The sequence below is a fragment of the Hyla sarda genome, chromosome 9 (genome assembly GCF_029499605.1).
Source record: "Hyla sarda isolate aHylSar1 chromosome 9, aHylSar1.hap1, whole genome shotgun sequence".
In the NCBI taxonomy this organism is placed as follows: domain Eukaryota; kingdom Metazoa; phylum Chordata; class Amphibia; order Anura; family Hylidae; genus Hyla; species Hyla sarda.
The window spans coordinates 24216062-24235718 of record NC_079197.1 but is presented as its reverse complement, the minus strand read 5'-3'; the positions used below and the strand labels follow the sequence as shown (position 1 = coordinate 24235718).

At 44.3% G+C, this 19657-nt stretch overlaps 1 protein-coding gene across 1 annotated transcript in view; it reads right to left on the bottom strand.

Annotated features, from left to right (window-relative positions):
• The window catches only part of CCDC187 (coiled-coil domain containing 187), an 85075-nt gene that overhangs the window by 22157 nt on the left and 43261 nt on the right, over positions 1 to 19657 (bottom strand). Inside the window, exons 14-19 of the mRNA XM_056541002.1 lie at positions 17733 to 17839; positions 12578 to 12660; positions 8407 to 8517; positions 8170 to 8249; positions 2586 to 2674; positions 423 to 502 (exon numbers count right to left, since the gene is read on the bottom strand). Coding sequence (XP_056396977.1) covers positions 423 to 502; positions 2586 to 2674; positions 8170 to 8249; positions 8407 to 8517; positions 12578 to 12660; positions 17733 to 17839 — 550 coding nt within the window. The remainder of the gene's footprint in view (positions 1 to 422; positions 503 to 2585; positions 2675 to 8169; positions 8250 to 8406; positions 8518 to 12577; positions 12661 to 17732; positions 17840 to 19657) is intronic.

The following is a 19657-nucleotide window of genomic DNA, read 5'->3' as shown; positions in this document are numbered from 1 at the left end:
GCGCCCCAACAGCCATTGGAGGCAGGGAGCTGGCTCGCCAAGCTCCCCTGCCTTATCTATATTTCTGCTCGCGGCCTGCCTTGATTATTCAAATTCTTCACTCTCACATCACTAGGACATTGGAGCTGGTGGGGGTAGGTAAGCACTCTGCTTTCTGAGCTAGAGCACAGGCGCTGCTGCCTCCTGCATTTCGGGTGTAGTGAAGCTTCAGTGGGGAAGGTAAAGAGACGCGCTTACCTTCCCCGCAGGTTCTAACGCGCTTACCTTCCCCGCAGCTATACACCTGCAAAATAACCCAGTATATTGGGTTTATTGCAGGTAAATCAGCTGTCCTGTCAATGACCAACCAACACAGTGTATTGCTCTCACAATACATCATGGCGGACATTTCTGACTAATTTTTTGAGATCAGGTTACAGTACCTTGCTGGTGGAGTCTGTGGCCGGTTCTGTGTGATCCCAAGAATTCTCCAAGCTTCCTGTTTCAGCAGGTGCAGCATTCACTAAATGAAGGAAAATTATAATATTGATCTTGTAGTAGAACCTGGAAACAAGTATTTGGTTTCCCTGCAGCGCCTCTACTGGGAAAATGAAGCATTGCATAGCACCACTGATAACAATAGGCTGTCTGTGTGTTGCAAGGATGTACTGTGTCCTTCATCTCTTAGGGTGAAATCACATTACGGAATTTCCGCATGAATTTATTTGGTTTTCCGTTCACCTGTGGAATTTCCGGATTCATGTCCTGCCAAAAGAATGAATACATTCGTTCTTTCGGTGAAACTTTTTTCGGACTGCATTGCCATCAATGAGGATGGCAAAGGTTCTTGCGGTCCTAGCACCAATTGATGTTTGTGTCGGCTCCTACACTCGGAATATTCCCACAAAATTGCTCCCGGTGGATTTTTTGTAATGTGAATGCACCCTCAGAGATCACTCTCACGCCCAGAACCGCAATCTCACCAACCTGGGTCTCCAAAATACTTATATTTTGGGGTTCTTTTTCCCATACAACCACCATGTAGCATTATCATAAGCCAACCAAGCGCTGGGTGGGGGCTGCGGGGGTCGTGATGTGGCGGCCATGCCCCTCATGACTTCACGTCACACCCCCTCAATGCAAGTTTATGGGAGGGGGCGTGGCAGTCGCGACTGCCACGCCCCCTCCCATAAACTTGCATTGAGGGGGTGTGGCGTGAAGTCATGAGGGGCATGGCCGCCACATCACGACCCCCCCAACCACCACCCAGCGTTCCCAGTCACCTGGGGCCATCTCTTATATCCAGAATTAAAGGACACGTGACGTCACGACCCCGCAGCCCGCACCCAGCGTTCGGAACAAAATGTTCCGAAAGCTGGGGCAGCGAGTACCCCTTTAAATCCCTGAATCATGCAGGTAGTTCCCTTTCCCTGATAATTGTTGTTTAGGGTCAGTAAAATGTCGGCAATAAAGGCCTCTAATAAAAATGACTAGATGATAAACCTGTATATGTGAAGAAAGCTATAAACTCTTAATGACTTGACAGAAGATGGATGTTAATAAATACTGTACGGCAGAAAGTGCTCATCGTAAACAAGAAGTGCAGGTCAGGAGCGAAGGGGTCCGACATGTGACAACCGCTTGGGTCGTATGTGGTATTGAATGAAGCTGAGCCACAAAACCAGACGCAGCCTTCATACAAGGATGGCGCTGTTTCTGGATGAAAGCAGCCATCATTTTTTAACCCCTTGAATATGAAATCTGGGCTCCATTCTGAGGCGTAATCATGTCAAGTCATCTACACTTTTGTGTACCGTATTTTTCGCTCCATAAGACGCACTTTTTCTCCCCCAAAAGTGGAAAGGAAATGTCTGTGCGTCTTATGGAGCGAATGGGTGTGCCGAAGTGAAGGGAAGGCTGCAGAGGGGAGGCTGCTGAAGAGGTAAGCTTACCTGCTCCTAGGTCTGTACGGCGAAGTGCTCCGCTGCCCCGTTCTCTGATTGACGCCGCTGCCCCGTTCTGCCATCCCCTTTACTGCCGCTTTCCCGTTCTCCTGTCCGCATAACGGAGTCGCATGTGACACACACGTCACTCCACCTCCTCCCCTGCGCCCGGCGTAACGCTACGGAGGAAGCAGAGTGACGTGTGTGTCACATGCTCCTCCATAGACTCCATTATGCGGACGGCAGAACCGGGCAGCGGTAGTGATAACTAAGCAACTACAAGGGGGGTCCTGCTGGCCACAAGGGGGGGTTGAATAACATGGATGAATAATTATTCTGTTATAGTTTATTAAATATTTTAGTACCTGTTTGGTTCAGAATATTTTTTTTTCTTGTTCTCCTCCTCTAAAACCTACGTGCGTCTTATGGTCAGGGGCGTCTTATAGTGCGAAAAATACGGTATATACGGACTATGATGGGGGGAGATTTATCAAAACCCGTCTAGAGGAAAAGTTGCTGAGTTGCCCATAGCAACCAATCAGATCGCTTCTTTAATTTCCGAAAAGTAGTGAACTAATATCGGCAACTCAGCAACTTTTCCTCTGGACGGGTTTTGATAAACCTCCCTCATACTCCCTCCGTATACTTCCGACATACTCGTACCGTGTGCAGAGAGCGGACTGTTCTGCTGAGTGACATTGCCGCTGCCGTGCTTGTCTAATTCCATACGTGTTTTCATTCCAGCTCCAAACCTGCAATAAAATATTATACAACATGACATCAAGCTCTTGTGTTTTTAGCGTTACAGCCGAAGGTCAACCAATCACTACGCCGCTGCTAAAACCCCGGATTGATACAAGTAAATGTGAGTAGTGAGTGATGCAGGGCAATCAGATTGGTAATGTCAAGTGTCTGATTTATACGCGCTAGTTAAACCTGGCAGTCTCCCTGTCTGGCTCCAGGGCTCCGAGTATTGATAAATCCTCCCCTCCGACTCCTTCCAATAGGAATAATACAAATAATGCATTCCTGGTAAGACAGCATTAAGTCATGTTGTAATGTCATTGCTCTTGTTGATCCCTTTTCCTAAAGTGAATTTGGAAGCCGGTGCGGCCGGCTGGATCCTCTCCAGGTAATTACTGGTAAAAGGTTGAGCGCTTTTCTGCCCTGTTATCCAAATGGCATGTGTGTGATCAGCGAAAGCCCCCGGCAGCTTTGAACTTGTTCTATAAAGATTATATAGGACTGATTAGATTGTTTAGGGGCTTTAATTCTGCGCAATCTGATTACTTACACCCTATGTGGGATTTTTAGAACCTTTTTTCTTTCTTTTTTTTCTCATTTCTTAATAGGACCTAAAGACTTGTAAGGAGGGCCTGCCAAGCCTTCTGGCCTAATTCTTATGCAATTTAGTCATTTTCACTGTTACTATTAAGGAAAATGTGTTTAGCAGGCAAGTAGCTGGGTTATACAGTGCAGTGGTATAAGGATTAATGTTTTATATGTGTTTGACCCAGGCTTGCCCTCTTGGTGGCTGCCCTTTTAGTTAAACACTACTAAACACTATACATAAAAGTATCTAAATCAGTAATTCCCAACCAGGCTGCCTCCAGCTGTTGCAAAACTACAACTCCCAGCATGCCCAGACAGCCTGCGGCTGTCTGGGCATGCTGGGAGATGTAGTTTTGCAACAGCTGGAGGCACCCTTGTTGGTAAACACTGATTTAAATAATGCCCCCATAATGTGACCAAACTGTTTTTACATGAAGTGTCTCAAATAATACCACCATACAGTGTCAAAATAATACAACTATATAACATCTACATAATACAGCCATAAAGTGTCTAAATAAGACCAGCATATAGTGTCTAAATACTACAATACAGTATCCAAATCATACTGCCATATAGTGTACAAATAATACTGCCATATAGTATCTAAAATAATACTGCCATATAGTGTATAAATAATAACACCAAAGTGTGCAAATAATACCACCATATAGTGCCCAAACGGCACCGTCATACCCAGGCTTGCCCTCTTGGTGGCTGCCCTTTTAGTTTAACACTACTAAACACTGAACAGAAGAAGAAATGGAGGTCCAGCGCAGAGACTCGAGAAATAATGTGATGTATTCACATGCCTTATGGAACATCACAAAGAAACGAGGTACAGGTGACGCGTTTCGGCCTTGCACAGAGGCCTTAGTCATGACTAAGGCCTCTGTGCAAGGCCGAAACGCGTCACCTGTACCTCGTTTCTTTGTGATGTTCCATAAGGCATGTGAATACATCACATTATTTCTCGAGTCTCTGCGCTGGACCTCCATTTCTTCTGTTCCACGTTTGGGTGTTGTCCACGCCCGGTCCGTGCCGCACCTGGGGTGAGCTGAAGCACCGCAATTGCTTTTGCTGTTTCTTTGCACTACTAAACACTATACATAAAGTACCTAAATCAGTGATTCTCAACCAGGCTGCCTCCAGCTGTTGCAAAACTACAACTCCCAGCATGCTGGGAGATGTAGTTTTGCAACAGCTGGAGGCACCCTTGTTGGTAAACACTGATTTAAATAATGCCCCCATAATGTGACCAAACTGTTTTTACATGGAGTCTCAAATATCACCATATAGTGTCAAAGTAATACAACTATGTAACGTCTAAATAATACAGCCAGAAAGTCCCTAAATAAGACCGGCATATAGTGTCTAAATACCACCATACAGTATCCAAATCATACTGCCGTATAGTGTACAAATAATACTGCCATATAGTATCTAAATAATACTGCCATATAGGGTATAAATAATACCACCAAATTGTGCAAATAATACCACCATATAGTGCTCAAACGATACCATCATATAGTGTCCAAATATTACCACCCTATAGTTCCCTAATAATACTGCCATTTAGTGGCCAATAATATCGCCAAATAGTGCCCAAATAAAACTGTTATGTGGTGTCTATTTAATACTGCTATATAGTGCCCAAATAATACTGTCATTTAGTGGCCAAATGATACTGAAAGACTGTCCGGGCACACTAGGAGTTGTAGTTTTGCAACAGCTGGAGGCACCCTGGTTGGGAGACACTGGTCTTGGTAGGTATAAACATCCATTATATTAGTCTCCTATTACGGAATTGTTTGTAGTGTATTTCCCAAATATCCTTCACCTGCTTCACTTTTAATAATTCCGAAGACGCGCGAGGAGCTGCAGAGCGGGCATCTGTTACCCTGATAGTACGGTATATGACGGCAGACATGCAGAACGGCTAATGACTCCAATCCGGGTGATGAGAGTCGGGCCGGTACAATTACACTCTGACTCGCAGAATGATTTTTCTCTCTCTAATGGAGACATGTACTCACTTAAGGGCTGTACAATCTGCCAGTTCTCCAGCAGTGCCGTATCCTAAAAGTGCTCGCTCAGCAACATTTGACAATCAGGTGGCCAGGCGTTGTTTTCCAGATGTCACTGGTATGCGATTAACTAGTTCACCGCTGGCCACGCCTGATAAATACTGTTCTGGCTGGCAGTATGTAATGGTTTCCCATAGATGTAACTTTTTTTTTTTTTCTATACACCATGGACAATTACGATCCTCGGTAACAGTCAAAATTTTAAGGGGTATTCCGGGCAAAAACATCTTATCCCCTATCGAAAGGATAGGGGATAAGATGTCTGATCGCGGGGGGCACGCTGCTGAGACCCCCCGCGATCTCCCTGCAGCAGCCCGCATTCTATGCGTAGCTGCGTCTGAAGTTTCGGAAACCTCCGGGCTTTCGAGACGGGGACGTGATGTCACGCCACGCCCCCTCCATTCATTTCTATGGGAGCGGGCGTAACGGCCGTTACGCCCCCTCCCATAGACATAAATTGAGGGGGCGTGGCGTGACGTCACATCACCGTCTCGGAAGCCCGGAGGTTTCTGAAACTTCAGACGCAGCTACGCATAGAATGCGGGCTGCTGCAGGGAGATCGCGGAAGCCCGGAGGTTTCTGGGCCTAGTCAGTCATCTTTCATCAGGCTACACTCTTAGGGTATGTTCACATAGCGGAATTCCGCCGAATTTCAAGTCCTGGCGTGACGTCACATCACCGTCTCGGAAGCCCGGAGGTTTCTGAAACTTCAGACGCAGCTACGCATAGAATGCAGGCTGCTGCAGGGAGATCGCGGGGGATCCCAGCGGTGGGCCCCCCACGATCAGACATCTTATCCCATATCCTTTCGATAGGGGATAAGATGTTTTTGCCCGAAATACTCTTTTAATGTGGTTGAGAATAAGGGGCTGCTGGGCTTTGCATAGTGCTTGAACTCTGTTGTCTGGGAGCACATGGAAAGGTGAGTTTTTGTGATCTAATCTCTTGGTTGTGGTGCTGTGCAGCAGTTTTTGTTGCTAAAGTTTGGTAGGGTGGCGTGGCCCATAGCCAGAGGGACGGCTGCTTTGGTATGGCTGGTCTACTGGGCACTGGGGTGCCTATAAGGGACTCACTTGAAAGAGGTCGCTGTAAAGTGGGGAGTGGGTTTATACAGTCTGATCTAAATGTGTACGAAAAATCTCATGTTCTTTTTCATATATATTTTGCTGAGAAGCAATTTATAACAAGTGGTCCATGTTTTTTTTTTTTCTATGGATTGTGGAAATGTCTACACTTAAAAGGGGTACTCCACTGCCCCAGCATTCAGAACATTTTGCTCCGAATGTGGATGTGGGCTGAGGGGGTTGTCATGTCAAGACTACATGCCTCGTGATGTCACGGCCACGCCCCCTCAATGCAAGTCTATGGAAAGGGGTGTGATGGCCCCCCTCCTCCCATAGACTTACATTGAGAGGGCGTGGCAGTGAGAATTCGGGTAGAAAAACAGACATGGTCGCACATCTACAATCTTGTATAATGATCTGATTGCTTCTCAGCATAATATCAAAAACTAACAGGTTGTTAGTATACATTTTTGATCAAAAAGTACAAGCCCACTCGCCACGTCAAGGCCACCTATTTAGAGTGGGTCCCTAACGTCCCTAGCATAAAATGGCGCAGCACCGGGCAGCGACCACCACCGCCGCGACACCAGTGCCCACAGGGGGGAACGACCCACTGGCAGAGCGGCCCCAATGCCACTCAAACCAGTCTATGGGCCGCACCTCCCCGCAGACACGGCGTCACGGCAGCAACGGACGCCGCCCAGCACCACACCAGTGTGAACAAGGTGTTGCAGCACACTTACCATGCTCTCCCAGTCAGACTGGGAGGATGCTAGGAAAGAAATGGCCCATGTGTAGCGAACTACTACTTATATAGGGTTGGGCTGAGGGGATGGGGAAGAGTGCAGCACATGTTCAAACAACAAAAAGGAGGGGATAGAAATCACAGTGTGAATTCGGGTAGAAAAACAGACATGGTCGCACATCTACAATCTTGTATAATGATCTGATTGCTTCTCAGCATAATATCAAAAACTAACTGACATCACAATCCTGCAGCCCGCACCCAGCGTTCAGAACAAAATGTTCCGAGCACTGGGGCAGTGGAGTACCCCTTTAAATGGGTTGTGCCATATTGTAACGTTATCCCCTATCCACAAGATAACTAGCTGATCAGAGAGGGGGTCTGACCACTGGAGCCCCCCATGATCTCAAAAACAGGGACCTAAGTCTCCTGTTAGAATGGAGCAGCGATCCGTGTACTCATGCAGGATGGTGGGAGAGGGGGGCATAGTCAGTCATCTTTCATCAGGCTACACTCTTAGGGTATGTTCACACAGCGGAATTCCGCCGAATTTCAAGTCCTATTTATTTCAATGGGATTTCACAGCAGAATTCCGCAAAATATAAAACTGGTGTTATATTTTTGTGGAATGTAGACAGCAGAAATTCTGCTGTCTTACTGGGACTGCATAATCCCATTTAAATCAATAGACAGTAAATTACGGTGGAATTTATGACCATGAACATACCCTTACAGTGTAGGACAAAAGGTTCTTGAGGAATGATTCTGAGCTGATTAAAACTGTACAGGCTGGATTATTATTTTTAGACCGACTTGTTATATCTACCTCTGGCAACTCCAGTATGTCACTCTAGTCCTGTTAGCTGTGTCAAAAAAGTATTCCCCAACCTATGGCGGCCAACTGGTTGCAAGATTACAACTTCCACAAAAGAGCAACAGATTGGGAAAACAATGCTGTAAAGTCAGATATGTTTAAAAATGAAATTGGTACCTATGAAAAAAGGCAGAAAACTTACGAATCTTTTTCCCTTTCTTGGCCACCACTGTTGTTCCATAAATTTTGCTTTTCAGGAGAAATAGTTTTGTGCCCCGGACTCTGTGAGAAAAGCATAACATAGTTAACTTCTATTTAGATTGCAAATGCTGGATAACAACCTCTAATGTCAACCATTACAGGGCACATAAGGGTGAACCCATGATAAGGGGAGATAACTTGAGTTACAAGAAATCTCCCTACATATCTAATGTGTTACCTGCTTGTTACGTCTCAACATTTCCTCCAGACACGTCTGAGCCTCCTTGGCCTCCATCTCTGCTTTCTGCTTCAGGGCAGCCAGGTCATTTTCGTGTTGCTGAAGTTGAGCCTATAGGGTAAGAAACATGGGGAAGATCTACCAAACACTGTGTAGAGAAAGAGTAGTGCAGTTGCCCATAACAGCCAATCAGATCATTATTCTTCACCTACGTTAATTATAACTGAAAATGTTGGCCCCTTAATAAATAACATGGGTGTAATGGTGGGGGAGGATCAGGAAAAGGCCAATCTACTAAAACAGTTCTTCACTACTGTATTTACAAAGGTAAATCCAATGTCAGATTACAGGGGAGGGGATAAAGAAAATTCTCCTGCAAATCTCCTTTTTAAACCAAGAAAAAGTGCGGTGCTGCCTTTGTAACATAAAAACACACAAATCACCGGGCTGGGATGGCATCCATCCCAGGGTTTCGCAGGAATTAAAGGGGTATTCCAGGATTTTTTTTATTTGACAATGCTACAGGGGCTTTAAAGTTAGTGTAGTTCATAATATATAGTGTCTGTACCTGTGTGTGATGGTTTTCTCACAATTCTTATTTGGTTTTAGCCTCAATATTTATTTTTAACAGCATACAAAATGACTGTTGTCTCAGATTTTTCCCAGGTTGCAATGTGGCCGAGACCTAACTCACTAGTCAGCTGATGACAGGGAGCCTGTCTGCTTCAATGGGTGGAGCGATCTCTTGGTTGGAGTGAGATCAATCTGCAACTAATGCAACAGCTGTAGGCACCCTGATTGAAAACCACAGGTCTTTTGAATGGATGCATCTCATTCATGTTTCAATGGGTGGGGTGGCTCATGTGTGGGAGAGAGGAAAATGGAATGATGGGATTTGTAGGCAAAGAAGAAAACTCAAACAGGAAATACCAGTTAACAGTAGCTAGCCACAGTATTATGGTAATCTCACAACATAGCCATTTAGCCCCAAGACAAGTGCAGATCCTTCCTAAGCATGTCCATTACTGTCTGCCAGGAACGTACTAAAATCACCTTATGGTGGATAACCCCTTTAAGTACCATGCTAGACAGACCCTTATTCCTTATATCTAAAGATTCTATAATGACAGGGATTGTTCCGCAGGACTGGCGCTTAGCAAATGTGGTACCAATATTCAAAAACGGGGTCAAAAATGGATCCTGGGAACTATAGGCCTGTAAGTTGAACATCTATTTTTGGTAACCTCAAAAGGGTTTTCTGAGAGATGCTATGCTGGAATATCTTAATGAAAATAACCTTCTGACAAAGCACCAACATGGGTTTATCCTGTCAGTCTAATCTCATCAGCTTCTATGAGGAGGTCAGTTATAGATTGGAGGGGGGTGAAGCTGTGGATGTTATATATCTGAACTTTTCTAAGGCGTTTGATACTGTGACACACAAAAGGTTAGTACATAAAATGAGGATGCTGGAACTATAAAAACAAATCGTACAGTTATGTGTTAAATAATAAGATATTAGGTAAAACTTCTACCGAAAAGGATTTGGGGGTAATGGTGGACAGTAAACTCTACTTTAGGATCAGTGCTAGGCAGCTGCTGCCAAGGCTAACAATGTCATGGGATGTATCAAGAGAGGCATAGAGGCTCGGGACAGGGACAAAGTTTTGCCTCTGTATAATTCACTGGTCAGATGACCACATGGAGAATTGTGTCCAATTTTGGGCCCCTGTATATAAAAAGGACATGGCTGAAATTGGAGGAGGATGACAAAGATAATTGATGGTTTGGGACCAAGACAGGTTATCAATCTTGGGGTTAATTAGTTTAGAGACAAATATATGAATGGACAGTACAGAGATCTTTCTAGTGATCTTTTTATACCTAGGCCGGTAACCATGACAAGGGGGCATCCTCTACGTCTAGAGGAAAGAAGGTTTCACCATCATCAAAGACTGAGGTTCTTTACTGTAAGAGCAGTGAGACTATGGAACTCTCTGCCACATGATGTCTGACTCAAAAGATAAGTTCAAGGGGGGCCTGGATGTTTATCTAGAGAGTAATTACACTAGAAGTTATGGAAACTAGACTTATGTGGACATCATTTTTATCCAGGGATTTATTTTAATTGCCATATTGGGGTCGGGAAGGAATTTTTCCTCTGTTATGGGGCAATTGGCATTAGCCTCGTGTTTTTTTTTTTTTGCCTACCTCTGGATCAACACAGTAGGGTTTTAGGTTGAACTTGGATTTGTGTCTTTTTTAAACCTTACAAACTATGTTACTATATAAATCGCTTCTTTTATTTTTCAGAGGCCTTTTTTAGAAACAAAAGAAGCAATCTGATTGGTTGCTATGGGCAACTGCACCACACTTTCTCTGCACAGGTTTTATAATTATTATCCAGTAAAATGATGGACAAAAGCGGAAAACCCGATGAACCCCAATAAACTGAACTAGGTCTGTCAGGCTTGGTTGGTGTATGTTTTCTGCTGCCGAATAGAATCTGTGACAGAGACCCTGAACGGAGCCTTAGACACAGATGTACACCTAGCCTAAGGGTCCTTTTACATGGGCCGACATGATGCAGATAAAGGGTGCAATCTCGATCAGTGCTCATATACTAAGCCTTCACAGGGCTCCATCAACCATGCGGCTGGGCCACACAATCGTTGGATTGTTCATGTGGCTGATAGCGATTATTCCAAACGCTGCACAAAAGATCCAATCAGCTGACAGCGACGTTCGGCTCATCGCCGGCCCTTTTACATGGGCCATTTTTTGGAGTTCCTTGTATAAGGGCCTTAAGTGATTACACACACTTTTCAATGCAAGATCATAGTGCAAGTTCAAAGGGGAAGATCCTTTTCACGCACCATTTTTCAATTTGGATATACACTTACATTTCCACCCGAACCATTATCCCATTCAGGGTCTATTCACACGGACAGATCGAAAGGAAAGGGGATAAGATGTCAGATCGCGGGGGTCCTGCCGCTGGGGACCCCCCGGGATCTCGGCTGCAGCACCCACCTGTTGCGGTTTCTGGAAACGCTGGAGGCTTCGGCTCCCGACCACGGTGACGTGAGATCGTGACGTCACGACTCCGCCCCCGTGTGACGTCACACCCCGCCCCTCAATGCAAGTCTATTGGAGGGGGCGTGACGGCTGTCATGCCCCCTCCCATAGACTTGCATTGAGGGGGGGGGAGTGACATCACACTGGGACGGGGTCATGACATCACGATCTCGCGTCACCGTGGTCGTGAGGCGTGGTAGTGAGAGCCTGCAGCGCTGCCGGAAGCCACAACAGGTGTGTGCTGCAGCCGAGATCCCGGGGGGTCCCCAGCGGCAGGACCCCCGCGGTCTGACATCTTATCCCCTATCCTTTCGATAGGGGATAAGATGTCTAGGGGCAGAGTACCCCTTTAAGGATAGAATGGTTTAAGCACAGTGGCTCACTGGTTAGCACTGTTGCCTTGCAGCACTGGGGTCCTAAGTTCAAATCCCATCAACGACAACATCTGCAAGGAGTTTGTATGTTCTCCCCAAGTGTATATGTTCACACTACGGAAATTCAGCAGTGTGAACCATTGCATTGGTGTGAATGGGTCATCCACGGAACTGATCAGCCGAATGTGAACATGTTTGTTCTTTCGGCGGAATTACGTGCGCACTGCATTGCCAAATGATTTTGGCGCCTGCTAGATGGTATCTCCACTCGCAGAGATTCCGTAGTGTGAACATACCCTTTGTGTAGGTTTCCTCCAACACTCCATACCATACAGGTGAATTTAGGTTATGGGACTGGGACATATTTTTTAAATAAAGAATTATTATTATTTATGTCCTACTTATGTATTATGAGTTACATGGGAAATCCAAAACTGATCTTCTGGAATGTCCTATATAAAAGTCAACAGGTAACATCAATGTAGTCCAGTAATTCCCAACTGGTGTGCCTCCAGCTGTTGCAAGACTACAACTCACAGCATGCCTGGACAGCCAACGGCTGTCCAGGCATGCTGGGAGTTGTAGTTTTGAAACAGCTGGAGGCACACTGGTTGGAAAACACTGATGTAGTTAATGAGCCCTGAACACCAGTGATATCTATAGTGAAGGTAATGCAGGGATGTATGTAACCCTTTTGGAAATCTCTGGCCCATACTTACTTTTATTCTGCTTGTCATCTCTATTTGAAAAACTGGAGAGGAGGATTTCTCATGTTGTGGTTTTCCTCGCTTCGCTTTTTTATCTGCAAAGGAAACATACTGTATGTCAAGATCAGGGTAGACATTGGTGACATATCACTAGGTGATGCCTTCTCTATACCATCCCTTAGGCCATGTGAACATAGCCTTATCGATTGCTAGAACAAAGTGACAGTCAGGTACAGTCATGGCAGTAAATGTTGGCACCCCTGAAATTTTTCAAGAAAATGAAGTTATTTCTCACAGGAAAGGATTGCAGTAACACACGATTTGCTATACACATGTTTATTCCCTTTGTGTGTATTGGAACTAAACCAAAAAAGGGGAGGAAAAAATGCAAAATTGGACATAATGTTACACCAAACTCCAAAAATGGGCTGGACAAAATTATTGGCACCCTTAACTTGATATTTGGTTGCACACCCTTTGGAAAAAAATAACTGAAATCAGTCGCTTCCTATAACCATCAATAAGCTTCTTACACCTCTCAGCCGGAATGTTGGACCACTCTTCCTTTGCAAACTGCTCCAGGTCTCTCTTATTGAAAGGGTGCCTTTTCCCAACAGCAATTTTGTGTACCTGTCATCAACAAAAACTTTTTGATACCCATTATATGTATATTTGTAACATACATTGGTTAAAAAAAAATTGTATATTTTTGTCCCTGCAGCTATTGCCCGTGTGTCTCTATGAGGAGACCAAATACAGGAAGTGATGGTAGGACAAGCAGGGATCTGTGCACTAAGGAAAAGCAGGACAGTGTGCACTAAGGCTCTAAGACAGTGGTCCCCAAACTGTGGCCCTCCAGATGTTGCAAAACTACAATTCCCAGCATGCCTGGACAGCCGTTGGCTGTCCAGGCATGCTGGGAGTTGTAGTTTTGCAACATCTGGAGGGCCACAGTTTGGGGACCACTACTCTAAGACATGCTCTCAGCTTACACAGCAGGATGAGGGGGGGGTTCAGGAACCCCCCAGGGGTTTGCACGGGGTGCCTGCTGAATGATTTCCGGGGACCGGAATTCCCACGGGCATACAGGTACACCCGTACGCCCTATGTCCTTAAGGGGTTAAGTTGAGGGTGCCAATAATTTTGTCCAGACCATTTTTGGAGTTTGGTGACATTATGTCCAATTTGCATTTTTTTTCCTCCCTTTTTTGGTTTATTTCCAATTTCCTGTTAATATAACCCCCCCCCCCTCCCCTTCCCCCCTTTAAAAGATTTCCTTAGCACTACACAAGTCACCAAGGACCTTTCGCATCTGTGCACGTTGTAATTTGGAATAACTGCACTGCAATGACCCATATTTCAGAATCTCAGCTTTAATTGTATATAGCGGTATATATCATCAGTGGATCGCAGCTGCAGTACATTACTCCTGTGTATATATATTTTACACCTCTCTCTCCACCCCCCCCCCCCCCCCCCGCCCTGGAAACGCCAGTACGGCTGCTGCGAGCGGATGATAAACGCCTCGATTATTAACAATTTGCAAAATTTATTTACTATTATTCCGGCTGAATAAATGGAAGATTACAGCTTAATTTTTTTTTTTAGCCTGCGGTAAGGCGAAAAGTCAATAATCAGCTTACATCCACCCTGCTTCTCCTGCTTAGTAAATCAGTAAAAATCATATTGTTACCCAGATGCGGGAGAAGCTGGAGATTACTCCAAAACGGGAGCGAGGAGGGTCCTTACCTCTAATACAAGGGAAGGGGGGGGGGGGGGTCGGGTTGTACCAAACAGCTTGTCAATTGCTTTATAGTTAATAAAAGGGATGAATGCAGCAAAACAATTAGCAGCTTTATAGAAATAAGTGCCCCCTAATGCTGAATTACTGTATATTCAGAGCACAATAATTATTTTAGGTCTTTTTTTACGCCTTTGGTGCTAATAGCGGACGTGTAATCCTTGGCAACATATCAGCTTGCAGTAAGCAGGGAAACATTTGTCACCTCTTAGGGTATACATATTTTTCCACCCTTTGCCAGTACAAATCTAACTTTAAGCCTGTTTCTACGGTTGTCCAAAAAAAAAAAAAAAAAATCCAGAAAAAAACGCCTGGAAGGCATTTTTGCCATTGTGTGAAAATTGCATTTCAATTTTCAGGCACCTTTTTCCTGGCCCTGTGTCCACTACTTTATTTTAACTAAAAAAAAAATAAATAAAAAAAAAAGACATAAAAAAATGCAAAAAATAAATAAATAAAAATAAAATAATGATAAAAAACCTGAAAAAACACATGAAAAGGTGCCACTGCATTTTCCTGAATTTACAGGTGAAACTCGAATTTTTTTTATATTGTGCAAAAGTTAATTTATTTCAGTAATGCAGCTCGTCTGCGGAAGGAAGCACAAAGTGCTCCAAAATCTCCTGGTAGACGGATGCGTTGACCCTGGACTTAAAGGGGTATTCCAGGAAAAAACTTTTTTTTATATATCCACTGGCTCCAGAAAGATAAACAGATTGGTAAATTACTTCTATTAAAAAATCTTAATCCTTTCAGTACTTATGAGCTTCTGAAGTTAAGGTTGTTCTTTTCTGTCTAAGTAATCTCTGATGACACGTGTCTTGGGAAACGCCCAGTTTAGAAGCAAATTCCCATAGCAAACCTCTTCTAAACTGGGTGTTTCCCGAGACACGTGTCATCAGAGATTACTTAGACAGAGAAGAACAACCTAAACTTCAGAAGCTCATAAGTACTGAAAGGATTAAGATTTTTTAATAGAAGTAATTTACAAATCTGTTTAACTTTCTGGAGCCAGTTGATATATAAAAAAAAGTTTTTTCCTGGATAACCCCTTTAATGAAGCACAGTGACCAACACCAGCAGTTGACATGGCTTCCACAATCATATAATGTATTTGGGGTTTTCAGGAGCTGTAAGCGACAATCATCACAATTATGACAAATCACGGCTTAAACTATCTTGCTTTGCATGTAATGAGTCTCTCATATATTAGTTTCACCTTTTAAAGGTAATCTGTCACCAGTGTCACCTGCACTAACCTGTCGGTACCGTCAGGTAGTACAGGTGACACTGATGACCACGGTACTCTGGTAATCTTCTCCGTTAGCTTCAGCTCCGGGCCCGGCTTGGGGCATGGGCGGAGCTTACTGACGTCACTGCTGCTGCGAGACCCTGCAGAGAGCAGCAGTGGCTTGGGGCATGGGCGGAGCTTAGTGATGTCACCGCTGCTGCTACCTGCTGGGTCCCGCTGCTAGAGAACAGCAGCGGTGATGTCACTAAGCTCCGCCTGTGCCCCAAGCCGGGCCCAGAGCTGAAGCTAACGGAGGAGATTACTGGAGATCCCCTGCACGGTACGGGATGAGGTAAGTACCGTTGTCAACAGTGTAACCTGCACTACCTTTCGCTAACGACAGGTTAGTGCAGGTGACACTGGTGACAGATTTTCTTTAAGTTATATTACTGAAAGAAATGAACTTTTGCATGATATTCAAATTTTTCGAGTTTCACCTTTCAGCTTTTTTTCTGAATGTACAAAAAAGACACCTGAAAACACACCAGTGCAAAAACACACATGGAATTTTTTCTCTACTATGGGAGAGAAACGCCAGGATTTCATATAAACGCCAAGATTTCATAAAAAAGTCAGTGATTTTGAAAATTGCACATTGAGCCCAAAAAAGCTAAAAAAAACACCAAAGAGGAGTACAAAAACGCCATGGCATTTTATAAATCCCTTTTGACTTGCAGGGGACACCTGTCTGCTGTGTTTTTTCACCCAGGAAAACAAAAAAAAACAAAAAAAAAAAAACACGCAGTGAACATTTGTGGCGCTCTTTTGAGCATTTTTGAAGAAAACTAAAAACAAGTCTAAAGTCCAACCTTAGGGCTCAATCACACGGACGGATCCGCATTTTATGCTGCGGATCCGCCGATGATGGACCCTAAAGTGTGTCTCCAGATGTGTCTGCTGGGAGCGGCAATCCACTGCTACAAGCAGACACACTGCGATGTGCGAGTCGCCGCGTGCATGCGCAGTATACTCGCACACATCACAGCAGCTCTCGTCCTAGCTCAGGGAGCAGGGGGAGCGGCCGCGATGTGTGTGAGTACACCGTGCATGCAGTGTGTCTGCTTGTAGCAGTGGATTTCCACTCAGAGCAGGAACATCTGGAGGCACACAGTAGGGTCCATCGTCAGTAGATCCTAGACGTAAAATATGCTGCGGATCTGTCCGTGTGAACGAGCCCTTAAGGTGTTATCCAGTAATAGAAAAACAGAGAAAAATTCCTTTCAAAACAGTACCACTCTTGTCCTCAGGTTGTGTGCGGTATTACAAGTTGGCTCCAATCACTTCAATGAAGTAAGCTGCAATATCACACACAACCTGAGGACAGGGGTGGTGCTGTTATTAGAAGAAGTAAGCTTGGTTTTTATTATCCTGGATAACTCCTTTCACATGGATATTTGACCACTTTAAGCTGCCATATTGTTTGCACAAATCAAACAGCTTTCCAAAGCCGGCCATACACATAACACAAATATTTGCTAAACCTGCAGATTTTGGCAGGACCGACTGACTATCTACTGTGTACAGGGGTGTCTTGTCTTTCTCCTGATGACAAATGTCAGGGGAAAGAAGAGTCAGGTATACTGTATTTCAACATCTTTGATCCTTTTATTCTGAGGGAAGATAAGCCACTGTTATTCCCCTCTTTCCATTGAGAACACATGCACGCTCAGCTAAGTATAGCAAGCATGAGTATGGGGGAGACTGAAGGGAAAATCTGTTGGCCTGATGCTCGGTCAGCACACAGCTATTTAAAGGGGTACTCCGGTGTAAAACTTTATTTTATTTTTTTTAATCAACTGGTGCCAGAAAGTTAAACAGATTTGTAAATTACTTCTATTAAAAAATCTTAATCCTTTCAGTACTTAGTAGCTGCTGAATAATATATAGGAAATTATTTTCTTTTTGGAACACAGTGCTCTCTGCTGCCATCATGACCACAGTGCTCTCTGCTGACATCTCTGTCCATTTTAGGAACTGTCTTTTAGGAACTGTTTTTGGCCTGTGTTCTAGGTTCTAGTGTAGCAGCCTTGTTGTTCCACTTTTTTGGGTATAACACCCCAGATCTTGGGTCTTACCATTGTTTGTAGGTGTAGTTTTCGGGGGTGATGCCATTCTTTGCCTGGGTGGTGACAATGATGTTTCCCTCAGGACTTTTGAGCGGCTTACATCCAATCTGTGCGGACTGTAAATATTCAGAAATATATTAAATATATCAAAAATATATTATTAATATGAGGCATCACGTTTCTATGCGCTCCCGTATGTAATTCATTTCAATGAGCCGGCCGGAGTGAAACATTCAGTCCGGTCGGCTCATGTATGCGCTTTTACAACCGGACCTTTTTCCCTGGTTTTAGGTCCGGGGAAAATGTGCATATGGCGCAAAAATGAGCTGACCGGACTGAACGTTTCACTCTGGCCGGCTCATTGAAATGAATTACATATGGGAGCGCATAGAAAAGCATACGGGAGCACGAGGTTTTAGCTCTCCCCTGCCGTATGCTCTCCCGTATGGGAGAAAACATGATGTGAACCAGCCCTAACATGGGACAGTCTGGAAAAGAGCTCAATATATAAGACCACCTAACACATTTGGCGTCTCGTATTTTCCATGGAACAATGTAGAATGTGAATAGATATAATGTTCAGAACTGTCTATAAGACATGTACAACCCACTAGGGTAAAATGTGACGACAGTAAAAAATTTAATCTAGTGTAAATCAATACATGGAAGTCAGGGAGGAGGGGGATGCGGCTGCAGCTTCTCTCATTTAGTGTCTCACACATGAAGGGGAAACATCTGATTGGCTCAGAGCTCAGCTCAATCAGAAGGAGTCCGCCCACTCAGGAATCGGTGAAGAAAAAAAGCTTCATATACAGATCCCAGAAAATAGAAAAGTAAAAACCCGAAATATGCTGGATATACATCAAACGCACTTCTATAGCTGCTTATATGGGCACTCTCATTAAAACTAATTTTTGCTATTACACTCCTAAAAAAAGATTTCTAATATACTTTCATTTAAAAAATGTTTGTTTTCTATGATTTATTTTTGCTTAAAAAAGCTCAAGAGCACATTTTCCCCCATCTTATACACAGACATGGGACCGAAGCCCAAACACAGGAAGTGCAGCCTAGAGTGCTGAGGGGGGGGGGGGGGGGTGTCCAACCAACAGCATATGGCAGTTAAGTGTGAGAGGAGCTATGATTGGATGAGGCTGGACACCCCCCCCCCTCAGCACTCCAGGCTGCACTTTCTGTCCTAAGTCTGTGTATAAGATGGGGGGAAATGTGCTCGAGCTTTTTTAAGCACAAATAAAACATAGAAAACTTCATTTTTTTTTCAAACAAAGTATATTAGAAATATTTTTTATTTACCATAAGGAGTGCAATACCAAAAATTTATTTTAAGGAGAGTTACCCTTTAAAAAGTGACCGTAGTTCCTTCAGTACCGACAAATACTGTAATAAAGTACAGCGTTTATGAATAGCAGGCTGTGAAGGCCTTAAAGAGAACCTGTGGCCTCTGCTGCTGCTCCACAGATCCGCATGCTTTATAGTTTTTCTTAGGGCTTTTTTCACTAGATATCGATGCAGTTGGTCTTTGGCCTACAATATACGGATACGAGGACGGAAACTGTCTTTGATCGGTCACTACTGCTCGGTTCTCAACAGAGAGAACCCCCCCCCCCCCGATGTGATCAGTGCTGACCACCTCTGTGACAGTCTATAGACATAGCTGCAGAATGTAGACTGTAGGGCCATGTTCTCACAGCGGAATGTCCTCCAAAAAATACTTCACGGACATTACGCTGCTGCAACATACCAAGTCCCATTGATTTCAATGGAATTCTGCTGCACTGTGCACAAGGCGGAATTTCCGCCCAGAAATTCCCAACAAGGGAAACACAAGCTTAGATTATTTTACTTGAGCAGAGCATCAGTCCTATGGCTTGTAGCAGAGGCAGGAGAGCAGCAATCCAATAGCAGAGGCAGGG